Below are 16,320 nucleotides of genomic sequence, written 5' to 3'. Positions count from 1 at the left end.
GCCAAGTAGAAGTGCTCGTGCATTTCTACTCATCCATCTTTCACTGACTATAGACTCGATTCTCGAGTGTCCATTCGTCGTGCCGGCGGCTTGTATAGAAAGGTTCAAGGTTACTCTCGTCACGGTTTCACTTTCAGCGAAGACTTTTATTCCTCCGAAACGTCGCGTTTGCAATCAGATCAACCGCGATTGTAATTAAGACTCGTCCCGGTTCGCCAGAAATCGCGGGTGTCGTGGTAAGATTTCATTAAGATATAATTCGTACCAGGAATTATTCTATTTTTAAATCACGTTAAATTAAACTAAGCCGTTGATCCTGACTGAGTTTAAACTCTGTTCGAGAATATTATCAAAGATATCAAGAGATAACGACTTTCCAAATTTAAAACAGATGAAGAAAACAGTTTATCTAATAAAATATTTATTAGAACACCGCCGTCTAATAAATATGACGCACGTGACATTTCCAATTTAATAATTTCCCCATTTCGTGAAATGGAGTTGTATTATAGTCTTTAAAATACAAGCTATGCTCGAGAAGACCTATAAACTCGTCTGTATGCAAAATAGGAGATACTCAACAGGTATCTCGAGAAACCCCGAGAAAAAACAAACCCGCTATACAAGTTGACAATATTAAAGTTTTTAAGACAAGGTAATATGACAAATATTTATTTCAAGTTCCTGAAAATCTTGTTATACGGCAAACAGCAAAAGAAAAACGATGTCGAAAAAAAGAGGTATCCGTGGAATAACTTGCCAGTATTTACAGATTAATCTAAAAATTTCGCTATTGCTTCTCGACAAAGCCAACCAGGGGAAAGTTCTACAAAGTAAATGCGTGAACTTTTACCGGAACGAACGACAAAGGGGATTCTCGAACTTCGTAATGACGTTTCGCGGGTCGCACAGATCCGTAGACTGTCCAGTAAAATCATGTCTGTAAGCGCGCTGAAAGTCGCTAACACAACTAACAATGTAACAGAGGATACGTCAGGAAAGCGATTATCCGCGATTTAATGAAATTACAGATAACCACGCGTCAGACCGCGAGCCTCTGCATGGGCAGAAAGTGCTAAAAGCAGCAGTCTATTCGCTGGACAAAGTTCGCATCGCAATCACTCGGACACGTCAATTGTCGAGAATTCTGTCGTTTCGCTTTCGTTATTGCGCAAATCGCGAAAGTCACGAGTCAAAAAGATATGCAAATAATGAATCTATTTTATACTTGTACGCTAAGTCAAAGAAATTTGACAAAATTATACAAGTTACAATTTTTACGATTAAATTTTTAAATGTTGAATATTGCAGTAAAGTGTGATATTACTGATGTAGCAATAAATAAGTATGTCGCAAAAATTATGCGGAATTATGTAATAAATTAAACTGGAATAACGGTTTTGTAGATATAAATAATGATATAATACGATTTCGTTCAGATTTATTCATAAAATTTATATTTTTCGATTTTATTTATGACCCGATTTTATTGATATTAAGGCAGCCAAGGCAGCCAATCGCTCCATGGAACAATCGTAAATATTCCAAATGTCTGAAGAAAATTGGAAAAATAAATTTTATCTTTTCACGAACGGTTTGTACAATAATAGGAGCTGAAGAACGGACTCCTATAGCAGTAATATTAATTCATCGGAGCATTGTCAAACACCCTGCATGCAAACATAGACGGCGTATTGAAGTAATACTGCCAATTAATTATAGACAGTACACATATACCTAAGTTACTCGATATTGCAAATAATATTATATGTTATGGCACAATTAATCGTAAATGATACATAGAGCAATATACAACTAAATATGCTTTGAAATTATAAATAACACGATCTTAGGCTACGATGAGTAGTTACAATATCTATGTCCACAACAAATATACCGTGCGAGATCTAATTTAAGCAATGACTAAACGTTAAATAAAGCGGTAGACGGTGATATAAATTTGACGTCTTTAATTAGACGTCTCTCATACGAGACGACATCTAAAGACCGAAGTAGAATCGATGTCAGGCAAGAAATTTCGATCTGATTAGTTTGAAAGACGAGGCGATCCAATGAAGAGGCAGCTGACTAACTGCCTCTCTTGAGTACGCGCTTCTCAATTGGTGTCAATTGACGCGTGGTCTAAATGATTCGCTAGTCGCACGAGAAGCCGCTGACGCGAGTTTACTTCCTTGAAAAGCGTGCACGTGTCTCCATGCGTGTGTGTTTCTACATTTGAGGCCTTAAATACCGTCAACGACTATGGAGTATATACCGGCAATTGGGTTTTACGTAATAAAAACACAGTTCATTAATAATAACGGTTTCATTAATGAACCATATTATCAATAAAATCGGGTCATAAATAAAATCGAAAAGAAAGAACTCGGGAGGCCCTATACTCGACGAAAAGTTTCAAACATGTTTCTGTAATCGATCACATCTTTCTTCTTCAAGCGTTCACAGGATGTGATACACTACTTCAGCAATTTACAATATTGGGAAAACGAAATTAATCAACATTCTCGAGAAAAACGATGGACTCCGAGAAGTTCTTTACATGTTTAAGAAAACGAAACTCGATATCGACGTCTTGACAGCAGCATTGCAGAAGAAAAAATATTTTGTATGTTGTTTGGTGGGACCGAAAAAGTGTCGCTGCTGTGCACGGCATATAAGATACTATCAAGGATAATTTTTAATAGGATAGCCCCATATTCAGAGAGGGTCCTGGGAGAGTACCAAGGCGGTTTCAGACAGGGCAGATCAACGATATACCATTGCAGATTTTTACCATCAGACAGATATTGGATTGGAGAAGTGCCATGAACAATCGATCGAGACTCACCACCTGTTTGTCGATTATGAAAAAGCGTACGATAGCGTGAATAGGAATGAACTATGGAAGGCCATGCAAGAGTTTGAAATTCCGATGAAGCTCATCAGAATGACCAAGATAACAGTGCAGGACACGGAGAGTATGGTCAGAATAGGTGGAGAAATCGCCAAAATTCAGGATCAATACGGGCCTAAGACAAAGAGACTCATTGTCATCAATGCTGTTCAACTTCGCGTTGGAGGCTGTTATTAGAAAAGTTAAAGTTAGAACGGATGGAAACATCACGAATCGGTCGATCCAAATTCTAGCATACGCAGACGACGTGGACGTAGTGGGAAGATCAAGAGGAGATATTGAAAGAGTATATGAGGAATTGCAGAGGGAATCAGACAAATTTGGCCTAAGAATTAATAGTGATAAGACGAAATACCTAGTCACAACCGCAGAGAATAAGTCAAGGGTGTGCAGAGATCTGGTGTGTGGAGACTGCACCTTTGAGGCGGTGGATAAGTACCTGGGGACGCAAATCAATAAAAATAACGTAATTAGCGAGGAGATTAAAGATGAGGATTATCCAGGACAATAAGGCATACTATGCACTCTTACCAATAATGAGATCCCGCTCGGTATTGAGATCAACCAAGATAAAAATCTATAAAACGCTGATTCGTCCTGTTGTACTATACGGATGTGAGGCATGGACAATAACAAAACAAGAGAAAAACCGACTCGCCTGCTTCGAAAGAAAAATTCTGAGAAAAATTTATGGCCCAATAAAAAACGGCCCTAATGAATGGCGTGTACGCTATAATTTCGAACTGTACGACTTGTTTAAGGAACCTAATATCGTTGGAAGCGCCAAAGCAGCCCGACTGAGATGGACCGGACACATAATGCGGATGAACAGCGACAGAGGTGTCAAAAGAATACTAGACAGCAAACTGTATGGGACTCGGAAAAGAGGTAGACCGAGGGAGAGGTGGATCGATGAAATAGAAGACGACATGAGAGTGCTGGGAACAAAGACATGGAGGTCGACGGCGATGGACAGGAGATGGACAGGGTGGAGGCAAATTGTTGTGAAGGCCAGGGCCCACGAGTGGCTGTAGAGCCGGAGGAGAGAGAGAAAGAGAGAGAGAGAGAGAGAGAGAGAGAGAGAGAGAGAGACCGTAAAACAGCTAAAGAAGAAACCACGTGAAGAGAAATATAAACTCACCACAGTCAGGCTGTCTAATTCGCCCAGCCACTCGTTCAGAAGCTGTTCAGGATCTGTCTCGTTGTCGCTGTCCTCGGCTTCTTCCTCGTATCGCTCCATGGCGAGCCAATCGTCCGTCGAATCGTTTTACCTGCACAAAAAAATTGTATCGTCAAATTTTCTATCGAAGTATTTTTATCAAGATATTATTTTATATTTTGGAATATAAACGATTTCTTATGCATATACAGAGAGAGCGATAAACAAGAAATTCTATATTGCAGTAATTTAATTGCACCAGTTTAAAATCAAATGCAATTGCAAAATATCGCCACAGCAAAGTGGAAATTAAAGCAACTGCGAGAAATTCGATAAATGTAATAGGAAATCGCTGATAAACGCGACGCTTTCACCAAAATTGGATTTATTTTATGAAACAAAGAATTCTAATAAATTTGGGTTCTTTTATTTCTTCAAAGCGTACGAATTCGTTATCGGCATATATATATACCCAATACCAGATACGTACCCAATTAGTGAATATAGGAATATGATAAATTATAGAATTGAAGAAATTATGAAAATCTAGGAAATAGCGTCTCTCGCATAATTCTACGTCGATGCCATATGTCGCCTTCGCTTTGCATGCAAGTATGTCATCGACAAATATGTACCGTCTACGTAATATAGCTTTGTTCGCTCGAGGGTAACTTGCGGTTATACCAGCTGCGATGGCGCAGAAATGTTGACGAAACATTTAGTAGCAGTGTTGAACGGGCCTTGGCCCGAAATTCCCATTAATGGGACCGCGAAACTGTGATCGTAGAAACGCGAGCGGCGTAAATGTCGCTTTGTCACAATTCCTTTTCATTAACTCAAATAATTGGATATACTCGTGTCGCAAATTGAAACGTGGAGTTCCGCTTCGTTGTAATTAGTTAACCCCGGAGCGCGCTTTGCTTAAGTTCGGTAAAACGTATCTTACATCTAAACATGGTACCAATTAAATATACAGGTTATCCAGTTAAATAATAGTCAAATTTAATTATATAGGTATAAAAGCAAATAATAAGTAAATAAAAATACTTCATAATTGCCTGAATATAGAAATATGAATTTAATAATATACATGAGTGTTGCAACAAAAAATATAGATACAACATAATTCATAAAGAAATAATGTTTTGTTACTATTAATCGCTATAGCAAAATCAGATGTATTTTGCAGTAATAAACAGGCATATTATTTTCTACCGAGTGCGATACAAATGTGCAAAATAGGTTAAGGTGGCATATGTATTCCGGGATTAAAAACAGCAATCGCGTTGAATGTCAAGAATTAAGCCGTAATTACAGACGGTGCTAACGAGACATTAGATTAATTTGTCGTCGTACATCGCGGTCAAGTGCGCACGATGCCATTACCGGTAATGAAAATTAATTTAATCGCTCGATTGTCTCGAGAGAAATCAACTCGTTGTACCGCGTCCTCTTTCCATTTTGCACTATTCCGACAAAACTCATTTCCGGGTGCGGCATGCACTTGCGCACAGACCGGTCCTTCCCTGCGTTGCAACGATTGCAGGTGGACCGTATCGATTCCATTAACTCGATTCTCGTTAGGCGCATCACTCCGGGTAAATGCACGCGTGCGATTGTTAATTATTTCGATACCGTCACGCCGCAGTAATGCAACCGTTTGCCTCCGCCGTCTCCCGTTGAAGGACCTTCGGTGAGCAGCGAGATCTTAGCTCAGCGGCATAGTTCTGTGATTAGCCAATCGCAGTTCCGCGATTAACTGATAATCAATAAGAATGTCTATCGCGGAATACACTTCCTATGAAGGACTTCAGACTAGAGAAATGTATAAGAATATTCTTGTTGTGAAAACGCAAAATTTCACGACAAGAACGTGTTTGGACTATTTATAATTATATTACACTTTGGCTGACAAACGGCTAATAATGAAATCTATAATTCTTTACTTCTTGGATATACGTGTAAGAGATTGATTTTGATATAAAATTGTTCGCTACAGCGGGATTCTCATTTCTAGCATGCCGTCATCACGTGACAGCTTGGAAAAAGGCTGATACTTCAAGTTCTCGTGGTAACGCGTGTGGGGAAAGTAGCAGAAATCCGTGCGGGTCACTTTTAGATAGAGCAGAACACCCGCGGGTGCATACCCGAGCTGAAAGCGCATCGCCAGACAGCTTTACATAAACACGCCACGCAGGTGCAGTGTAATCGTCTCGCGGTCGGGACGGAATAGCGTTATTGCATTCCACCGAAGTAGCGCGAAACTGCGCTGCTAATTGCGGCAGGGAGAAGGAGACGGGAGCGAGAGAGGAACGGGTTTACGGTGCACTGGACGAGGTGTCCTTGCAAGGTTTACATCGCGATAGAGCGAATAACATGGTAGCGCGGGTCGCGGAACACGCGTAGCAAGGATGGAAAATGCGTGGCGACGCGTCAGCTTGTCAGACGATGCAGCTTTCTTGCCGCCTTCGGAACAAGCGTAGAAAATGTTGTGCTCGTGGCACTATGCATTCGTTTAGTATTTTTTATTCCGAAGACATGTAAACGCTAATACGATTTAATAATGACTTCCTCTTCTGATATACTATCTGGTAACCGTAATAAATCATCTAACTATCGCTCCTGAATTTACATAATAGGGAGGATGAAATAAGACACGTGAGAGGAACGAATCCTTCAATAAAGTGTTGGAACATATGTTATAATATGTATAATATCGCATGAATACATTTTTTAAGACTTTTAAAATTCTATCATAGTAATGCATCTAAATTTTATACAGTTAGATTAACAATTTATATATAAGTGCAATAAGAAATTTAATAAATTTTGTTTTTTATTGTTTTTTCGTAATATCGTAATTCCTTCGAATTGTTATAAAAGTACAAAACAAAAACAATGTAGATCACGCTGTTAAATAATTATCAAAAATTAGAAAATTTTCAACTTCCTGATCTTGTCCATAGAAAGATTACAGAAATTCCAGTTGTACAGACGGGAAAATATCGAATAAAGCTGAAAAGTTGAGAAAGTAATGCAAGTTGATGGAATAACGTAATACGTATACAGCGACAGGCTAGCGTCATGGTGTGCGCGCATGAAACATAGACCGAGATATCGATTGCTCGATTAATAATGCAACGAGCAGACAAAGCTCTCCCGTTTCTCCAGCAGCGGCGACATAACCGATGTTGCAGCTAGACGGCTCACGACGGCTTGTCTTTCAGCCGAAGAAACGGGTTCCTACATCGATAACGAGGCGCCTCTTTGACTATGCACGGTTCATCCCTCATGCGACCAGTGTGATCGATCGTGTCAGAGCAGCAAACAGCTTTATTCAGACTCCAATGAAGTAATCATGGAATGGTTGAATCTCTAACGCAACTCGCACACTTTTCCTCTTATCGCATATACGATTCTGTAAAGAATGACATGTGACAGTTATAATTACACCAAGAGTTCAATTATAGATATTCTGATTCCACAACAGTTAGAGTAATTCAGGTTAAAAAAAGATAACTTCAGTACCCAGGATTCCCTTGAACCGTCCAGATACGACGGCGTTATCAATAAAATATAAATAAAAACCGAGATATCGCCGCGATGCTTGTAAGTCGCGCCGCTATAGCTCGACACTCGACACTCGGAGCGTTTATCGTCGAATTAGCGATATCTCCTCGTTCGCGAAGGGTGCAGCAGATATGAGTTGCCAGAGATCCCTTCACGAAAGTATACTCGAGATATCGTGAGGATCAACGCGAGGGATGAGCTTCTTGGCGAAAATGCCTCAGGGACTTACAGGCAAGCGAGGCAGTAAGGAAAGGAAGAGACTGTCGTCGAATCGACATGTCGGCATGCGATGAATCATAATCGAGTTTATAGCAAAGCCGATGCAACACGGAAACATATCGATATTGATCAAGTTAAAAGATATCCGAGCCGATACCATGGAACTGGAACAGCCAGTATCATTTAGCCCGAAGGTAAGAAGGAAATACGATATGACGAGATATGGAACGTTTCGTTATTCATCTTCATTCACAAAATGCGCTACTTCTTTTAGCTGTATGTGATACAGCATAAAACTGAAATAATTATTATGTGCTCCGACATATAACAATCGAAAATATGTATATATATCTAGATTATGCAAATATGCTGAGTTATAAAATAGATAGAAAATTTGGTGATAAAGTTCATTCCTCATGTAATTTGATTAAAATTATCTACGTAAATAAAGCGCACAAATTATATATAACGTATAAATTATTAAGATATATGATTTAATGACAATTCTATCGCGAATTAATGAACAATTATATTAGGCGATAAAAATACAAGCGGTGTTTGTAGAGTAGAAATATTGCGAGCGTCTCGCGTTCCTGTCGGCAATGGCGGAAGTCACCCTCGGGAAGGATGCACCGTCTTTCCTCGAACCTTATCTCCTCTTTCACGCAGAGTCCTCTCCGTGCAACGCCCTGATTCGATCGATCCTCACCTTCTAGCGTTCGCGTTCAGATCTGCCTTATGGAACACAAGCTTGCCCCGCCGCAAAGAAATTCCGCGGACACGGAAACGAGGGTCGAGAAAACCCGGAACGATGGATTCAACGGATCTCTCCTTCTGAGGGTGCTCGAAGGGTGTCCGATGACTCACGTGTATACTCGCCGGGGAAACCCTCCACCGCCCATTCAAAAGTTTCTCCGAAAAAGGATTCTTCGGGAGGGGATGTGCGAAGCCCCGACAAACTGGTCGCGAAATTAGAAAAGTGAAATAACGCACCAAAAATGTTGTCATTGCTATTAAATATCTTAGTAACTAAGTTTAAAATTAAAATCATATTAGAACAAGTTTATACTTGAAATAAAAATTTTGATTATATATGCATCCTTACAGCCAAATTTGCTAAATCACTTTTAATTATTTATAACTTGAAATTTATTTATATCACAACATTCTCATTAAGGAAAACTTTATTGCGTACCATTTCGCACAGCTTGTTATACTTCCAGGCGTTATTCTTGGAGTCGCATCCAGCTCTGTGAAACTTCGCATGTGCGTCATCCCAGAATAAAACGTTGACGACGCTATCGTTTTTATCCGGTGGGCCGAATCAATAGCCGCCGCTCCGGAATAGCAGCGTAAGCACCAGTTATGCCATTGCTAAAATATTCACGACCAACTCTTTACCGTTCAGACGCAAAAACCTTCTAAAAATTCGTTTACTCAGCAAATACGTATGTACATACGTATAGACTCGAGCAATGCACTATGGGCGCTATTTCGACGACAGTGTTGCTCGGTAAGCACCGTCGTTGCCCATGGCGATGCTAAATAATACCCTAGCGCAGTTTCGTACCACCTTCGAGAAGCTACCGTGGTCCGCGTCGGGAGAGCGATTAAAGACAATTTGCTCGGAGCGACGCGATTGTCTCGGCACGCGAGGCACGCGCCCGGAAACAGATATTAAACCTTATTCCGGATTGTGTTGCGTGCCGTCCGCAAGAAAAGGGACGCGTAGTTCAACGTAAATTGACAAATAATTTCGTTTCTATCTATTATTGGATCGTTAAAACGGTGTCAGTTTTACGGTAAAAAGTTCAGAGTTTATATAAATAATCTGTTAAAAAGGAGAGAAGTGATTCAATTATTATTATAAAGATATTATTATTTCTCTTATCAACTTTTCTTTATCAAAAAATAAAAGTTGTTTCTTTTCCTTATTATTATAAAAATCTGCTTGCTACTTTTTCTAATACTTCTAATACTTTTTCTAATATCTTTACAAAGAAATATCTAACATCTTTGCATCGTACTTGCGAATATACGCGGCTTTTGGAACATCCTAATACAACAGCATCACCGTAGTCACCGTAGAGTAGACAATGACGGTATCCTTAATACGATAATGCCATCTTATGCACAACTAGTACTATATATTCAATATTTCACCTTACGCACACAAACGACGAGCGAAAGATTCTGGCGTGTTAATCCACGAACAATGTTGCGATATTTGAATTACAAATGCGCGACGCATGCAATTTAGCTAGGAGGTATCTCCTCGCATCTCATTCGCATTTTCGCTAACAACAAAGATATATCGTTTATTCCGGGGTTATACATCAGCGTTCATCGCTGAAGTATTGCCGCTAATTATTTCCAGGTAATTATCAAGCATTGTAATAATGTTTTTTATTATCATCGTTTATTCTAGCAAATAGGCTAATTAGGTACTGCGGGCATCCACAAATTATATCCCCAATACATATTTATACACGGAAAAAATGATATATCAACAGCATTAGCTAACAGCAGTCTAATTAAAAATAATCTTATTAATTTAATAATAGTATTAATAAAACAAATATCATTTTATTAAAACAAGAGCATAACGTATTTCTTTCCTTAAAAATGCTGTTAAATTAACAAGATCATTTTTAATTAGACTCTTGTTAGCTAATCCGTGTATGTGAAAATGCTAAGTACAAAAAAAAGAAATAGAAACTATGTGTATTATATTAATTTAACAAACCAAGCTTCAAAATGTATTAACATATAACATGAAAGACTGGAATTATTTTGTGAAAAAATTATAGGCAATTATATAACAAAAAATAAATATTTGATACTGTTTTTGCTGCGATCCATGTGCGCCAAAATATAAAAATGTACCGAACAATGAAAGTAAACAGTGAGGATATAGCTTCCTCCTTCTTTTGCCCAAAAACGATTAATAACGTCACGACGTTTTTTAGACCTTGAAAACTTTAAATGGCGATAAATACATTGAAAACTCTCAAGCGTCATGCATCATCGACAATCCTGGCTGAACGGAGACATTTGTCGTTTATCAAATTAACACCAAGAATAGTCAGTTATGATGTAATACGTATGTACATAATAAATATAAAATAATTAATAATGTTAACAGAGATACATTGAAGAATATATAAATGGCAATATTAAAAGTTATTAATTTTTTATTAATAATTATTTAGAAAAGTTTTAAACTTCTTATAATTATTTTAATGCTTAGTAAACTACAATACTTGGTTGGAAAGTTTATAATTAACGATGACGACGTTGTTTATCAAGAATATATCCATCGCTTGTTACAGTATTTCTATGTGTGCGTGCAGTAGAAATGATATGATGCAATTCTTGCGCAATGTAAGAAAGTGCATTAATTCCAGAATTCAATAGAAAAGTTGCAACTCTAGACTTTTACAGGAGATAATAAAACATTGATATAAATAAAGATATGTGAGATTTTCGTGAGAAATCAAAACGCGTTAAAATTTCATCGATGTATCAAACTGTTCGTGTGGATACATATTTCTTTACGTATAAAACTTTTTTAAGATTTTCTTCCACAGAACTTTTACATACAAAACTGTTAAATGTTTCCATATACAGACAGATTTAAAAGAAAAAAAGAACTAAACAATTAAACGTCAATTAATGTCCATCTAATTGAAGTTTGCGAATAAAAACGGTCCTAAATAAATTTTATACAGATTATATACGTCTCTCGTACACTCTCTTCCGTTCTCCCGTCGTTTCGTTTCGATGCACTCCATATTCGTTCGTTCTCCGCCGACTTGTTACGCTCTTCTTCCTTTTGTGGCGCCTTCGACGCCGCGTCACGCACTTTCGCGATTCTCCTCCTCGACGGAGGACGATCTCGAAAGAGAAAGAGCTCTGCCAAGTTCGGTAACGAGAGTGGGACAGCGATGAAGTGAAAGGAGGAACTACGGGAACAAAGGGACAGAACAACAGACTTAACTCACGGAAGTACAACGGAATAAACGTTGGTTGCGAAAAAATCGACCTCGAACTGCTTTAATAATAAGTCCCAGATTGAGGACGTGCAGTGTTTTGGACTGCCTGCACAATCGATCCGCAATTGCAAGAAAATTAGCAGATATATATTTCCCACGACTTTGTGATACGCTAAATTTTAAGCCACTTTTTTACATATAAGCAATACTTACTATAATAAAATAGCTATGAACTTTTTTGAGCAGGTGTAATCCGATATAAAACAAAATAATTTTCCTTAACAATATACTTAATACTTATCATATATATTGTATTATTTTTCCCTCAATTTCTTTATAAAAACCATTAAGCGAATCTTTCAACAATTATAATAACAACAATTATAATAGTGATTATTAATTACAACGTAGGGAACAGTTTGCGACGTTAAAATTATTCGATGCGAGACTCGTGTGTTTTTTCAACATGGCAATGGCTGATATAAAGTTGCTTTCGTGCATCACTTCCGAAAGGCACGACTCTCATTCATATTTCCTCTTGTTAATAAGTCAGCGGGTATCTGGCTCATCGGAATCGGCATGAATGCCAAGACTGTTCTACATCGCGCGTTCCGGCTCGCCAGGCGATGACGTCGAATAACGGCGGCGCGGCGTCATGTTTGCGCTCATGCTGCACCGCAAAGCGCGCTCTCGCAAAATGCGACGCATATACGATATCCGGTTTCAAGGATCGATTGCATTCAAGCGTTTTTCCCTTCAGATTTGCTTGTATTCTGTCATTAATAATCGTACGTACAAACTCAAGACCTTTTTCATATAAGTAAAATATTATTGACAAAGTTTTGAAAAAAGCTTTCCAAACTACTGACCGCGCAAAACTGAACGAAAACTAACTGCAAAGTGTAGAAAATTATCAAAATAATTATACATAATAAAATTGTAACTGTATTAAAGTAAAACGAACACTTTATACTCTCTCTCTATTTTTGTGATTCCATAGTCACACGGCAAAAATAATCTTCTATAGACATTATTCGGGCGTCTCAAACCGACGAATGAATACCTATCTCGATTTCCGTGATTCGCATTTGAAAAATAATCCGGTCAGGCGGTTGCAAGGCGTTTCGCGGAAAAATCACAACGTTGACGGTTTTTCAGCAGCCATGCCTAAGCGTCGATCCAGAATAAGGCGTATGCGATATTTCCACGAAGAACAAATCACAGATCCGATCCAGCCTTTACCGAGAAAAGCGTGCGAGATTCTATAACGAGAGCAGCGCTTTACGTTACGCAAGAGCGACGAAATAATCGCGCTAACTGTCATCGCCGGACTTCCCATCACGTCACCATTGCTAGGGATCACATAGTTTTAAACGGTTTTAAATGAGCTGTAGTGGCATATATAATTTCAAAATTTGACAAAAACTTAAAGTGAGGTGGAATCAGACTATAACAAGATGAAACAACTCTGGACAGTTATTGCACTATTTTTACATGTATACAGATCTAAACGTAGCAAATTTATTTATTTTCAGCGAGATATTATCCTGACTTATTCTATAAAAAGCTGAAACACATGGCGACGAAAATTATTTACATATGCATCGCTTTCCACGGCTCATCTGCGTTTGAAGATGGAAAGTGGTAAATCTTTCACGAGCTTCAAAGCAGATGCGATAGTGGCGGGTCAAAAGAAGTCACGCATAAGGCGAAATAAACGTAAAGTACGAATACACGACTCGCAGCAGGTCGTGAATGAACGATTGTCGAGACACATCGCGCGCGCGCGCGCGCGCGCGCGCGGGTAACTCAATATACGGACAATCGAGATTAACGCGCCCCGAGACGAGACGCGCCGCGCCGCCAATCGTGAATAACTCTTTGTTCGAGGCAGAGGATCGTTCTGATCAGCGATTAATTTCTAGGAGGAACGATAGAAATATTTCTATGATTATTTTATCGTTGTGCAGGATTTGTAGAATAATCACCGCGCGTTTCCACCTTTCGGTAAAAATCTTTTCAAAATAAATCATAGATGCATTCGCGTAAACAAATGTTTCCAAGTGATATCAGTCCACTATTACAGAATTTGATTACAGAATCAGTGCAAACACTAAGTATGCATATTATAGTTACCAAGATAGTTAAACCGACTTTTAAGTGCGAGATAGCTTTGTGAGAGGAACGTACCAAAGGCAGCGTGAATATTTAATCCCTCGCGGGGGTTAAATATCGCGAGAACGATGCCCCAGCTCGCGGAAAGCCGCGGCTGTATTTAATTGCGAGCAGGGACCCGCGGGAGATAAAGGAAATATCTCAAAGCGCGCCAGCGCGGCGGGTCCAATGTCGCGGGGAACGCGATTCTGCATTCGCTCGGCGCATCCGTCCGCCCTCGAAGAATTTCCCCAGGCGGAGCGCGGCGCGGCAGACGAAAAACGAATAAGAGAACGATGGCGCGGGCGAAGGAGAAGATCGTGGAATACAGGAATAGCTGCGCCATACGCGGACTACCGTCCGCGCTGTACCGGGTGTTACCGCTTCTAAATATAGAATTTCGATCGCGTTACCCGCGACTTGACGAGAACCGCACATCCGGCCCGCGGGTATCCTGCGCACGATTGCCTGTTCTCGAGAACTCCCGACTCCTAGCTAAGATGTATATAAACGGGGATCTAAATCTTATCGGGGATATGGGGGACTGCGGCACTGAGTGTATCTGATGTGAGTATATAACACACGATTTGTACTGATGGATTTTTCGGAGAGCACGACTACTGATATACTCTCGGAAACGTCGGTTTTTCATCGTTACTCCGATATCTCGTCATACATACGTATTTAGCGATATCAGGTAGATACCCGATTGCTTTTATTGCCAGTATCGATAACGAAAGCATGCTACACGAATAGTATTCTCTTATTTCAGGAAAGTTACTCGTAAGAGAGTTAAGTCTCTTCGTAATTAATTTGTAAAACATTCCGTGCGTTTGTTCTCATCTTTAATGAGACCAGAAGTTCTCCTCGACTCGTTCTTTATTCGACTTATACGTGCATGGAGATGCAATAGATAGTATCGAAAGTAACCTTATTACTTTAATTTTCATTTCTAATGAACTTCTAGGTATAACTAATGATCCTTCACATGCAGTATCCACAATTTTTCAATTATCTCAAATAGCTCCAAAGGTAAAAGCAAAAGAAATCTAAAGCATAATCGATTCTTACTTCTTTGTGAGCAAATTTTCTCGAAAGGGAAAAAAGAAAGAAAATCCTCTTTCAGTGCTTATCGTACGCGACCGCGACGATGTTCTTTAAGAAGAATTATGCACCGAAGGACAGAGGTATCGCGCCGCGAGGTGCGTTGACCCTCGAAATCGATATTTCTATTAGGCTCTGTATCAGCGTCCGTCCGTAAAGCCGACGTTTGTATAGTCCTGCTCTTCTCCTCTTCTATTTCCCCTATCGTTTCATCTATCTCTTTCCTCCTTCCCTCTCTTTCTTTCCCTCTCTCTCTCTCTCTCTCTCTCTCTCTCTCTCTCTCTCTCTTTCCGCTCGTCTGTCTCTCGGTCTCTCGCTCGCCGTATGCGGTGCGTTTGCACGAATGCCCGTGTTGCGTGACGAGCCGGCTTTGACGCAGCCGCAGAATCATATAGCCGCCGTAGAAAACTTCGGCCAAGACCACTGACCTTTCCTCTCCCCGCGAGATTCAGGATATGGAAACGTTTCGAGATCGAGGACTTTCTAATCCGCGGATATATCGCCCGCAATTTTCAAGCAGCCATAGAAGACAATCGATTCTCGATTAATATCGAGGTAATAAACTCTTATAGACGTACTCCTTTCGACCGAACTCTACGTAACGATAAACATCTAATGTAAAATTTAAAAAAATATTTTTTTAATATCTTTGAAACAAATATTTCACACTAAATGATAGTTTGACACCAGCAAACTGTTGAATTTACCGTGTCTCTCTGCACTTCTTCGTACTCAGTCATATGCGATGTCAATATTTCCTACTCCTTTACGAGCGCGCATATTATAAGTACCTCGTGCTTCGAAACGCGATTGATTAGCAACATGCCGAGTGCACACGCATAATACGCACTAATATACGTAAATAAAATCTGACTGTGTAGGTATACGCGCACCGCGGAAATGACCTCGTGTAACCGGCAATATTATCCTAGAGCCGCATTTTCACGCACTCACACGCGAGAATGCACGCGCGATACGCACGGCGCGGCGTCAGGCACTCTTAATGCATGTACGATTTTCGAAGCGTATATCAATCCTACTTCGCGTCCAGAGCCGCGTACCTACACCTCTTCACCAGATAATGGAATCGACATTCGATCCGTACTCGAGAATGGACGCTCCTCGAATCTGCGATACATTTTTATCTAACGCGATTCAATGAGCTGAGATCTGATTCGAAAGTGTTGAAGAGTTCGATATACACT

At 39.6% G+C, this 16,320-nt stretch overlaps 1 protein-coding gene across 1 annotated transcript in view; it reads right to left on the bottom strand.

The window, feature by feature from the left end:
- The window catches only part of LOC143897549 (uncharacterized), a 141,617-nt gene that overhangs the window by 84,697 nt on the left and 40,600 nt on the right, over positions 1 to 16,320 (bottom strand). Inside the window, exon 2 of the mRNA XM_077406343.1 lies at positions 4,056 to 4,185. Within this exon, the coding sequence (XP_077262469.1) occupies positions 4,056 to 4,154 (99 nt within the window). The 5' untranslated portion in view covers positions 4,155 to 4,185. The remainder of the gene's footprint in view (positions 1 to 4,055; positions 4,186 to 16,320) is intronic.

The sequence above is a fragment of the Temnothorax americanus genome, unplaced genomic scaffold (assembly GCF_048541705.1).
Source record: "Temnothorax americanus isolate GAGA-0224 unplaced genomic scaffold, ASM4854170v1 Scaffold20, whole genome shotgun sequence".
In the NCBI taxonomy this organism is placed as follows: domain Eukaryota; kingdom Metazoa; phylum Arthropoda; class Insecta; order Hymenoptera; family Formicidae; genus Temnothorax; species Temnothorax americanus.
Note: the sequence above shows the minus strand (reverse complement) of the source record. Positions and strands in the feature narration are given on the sequence as shown.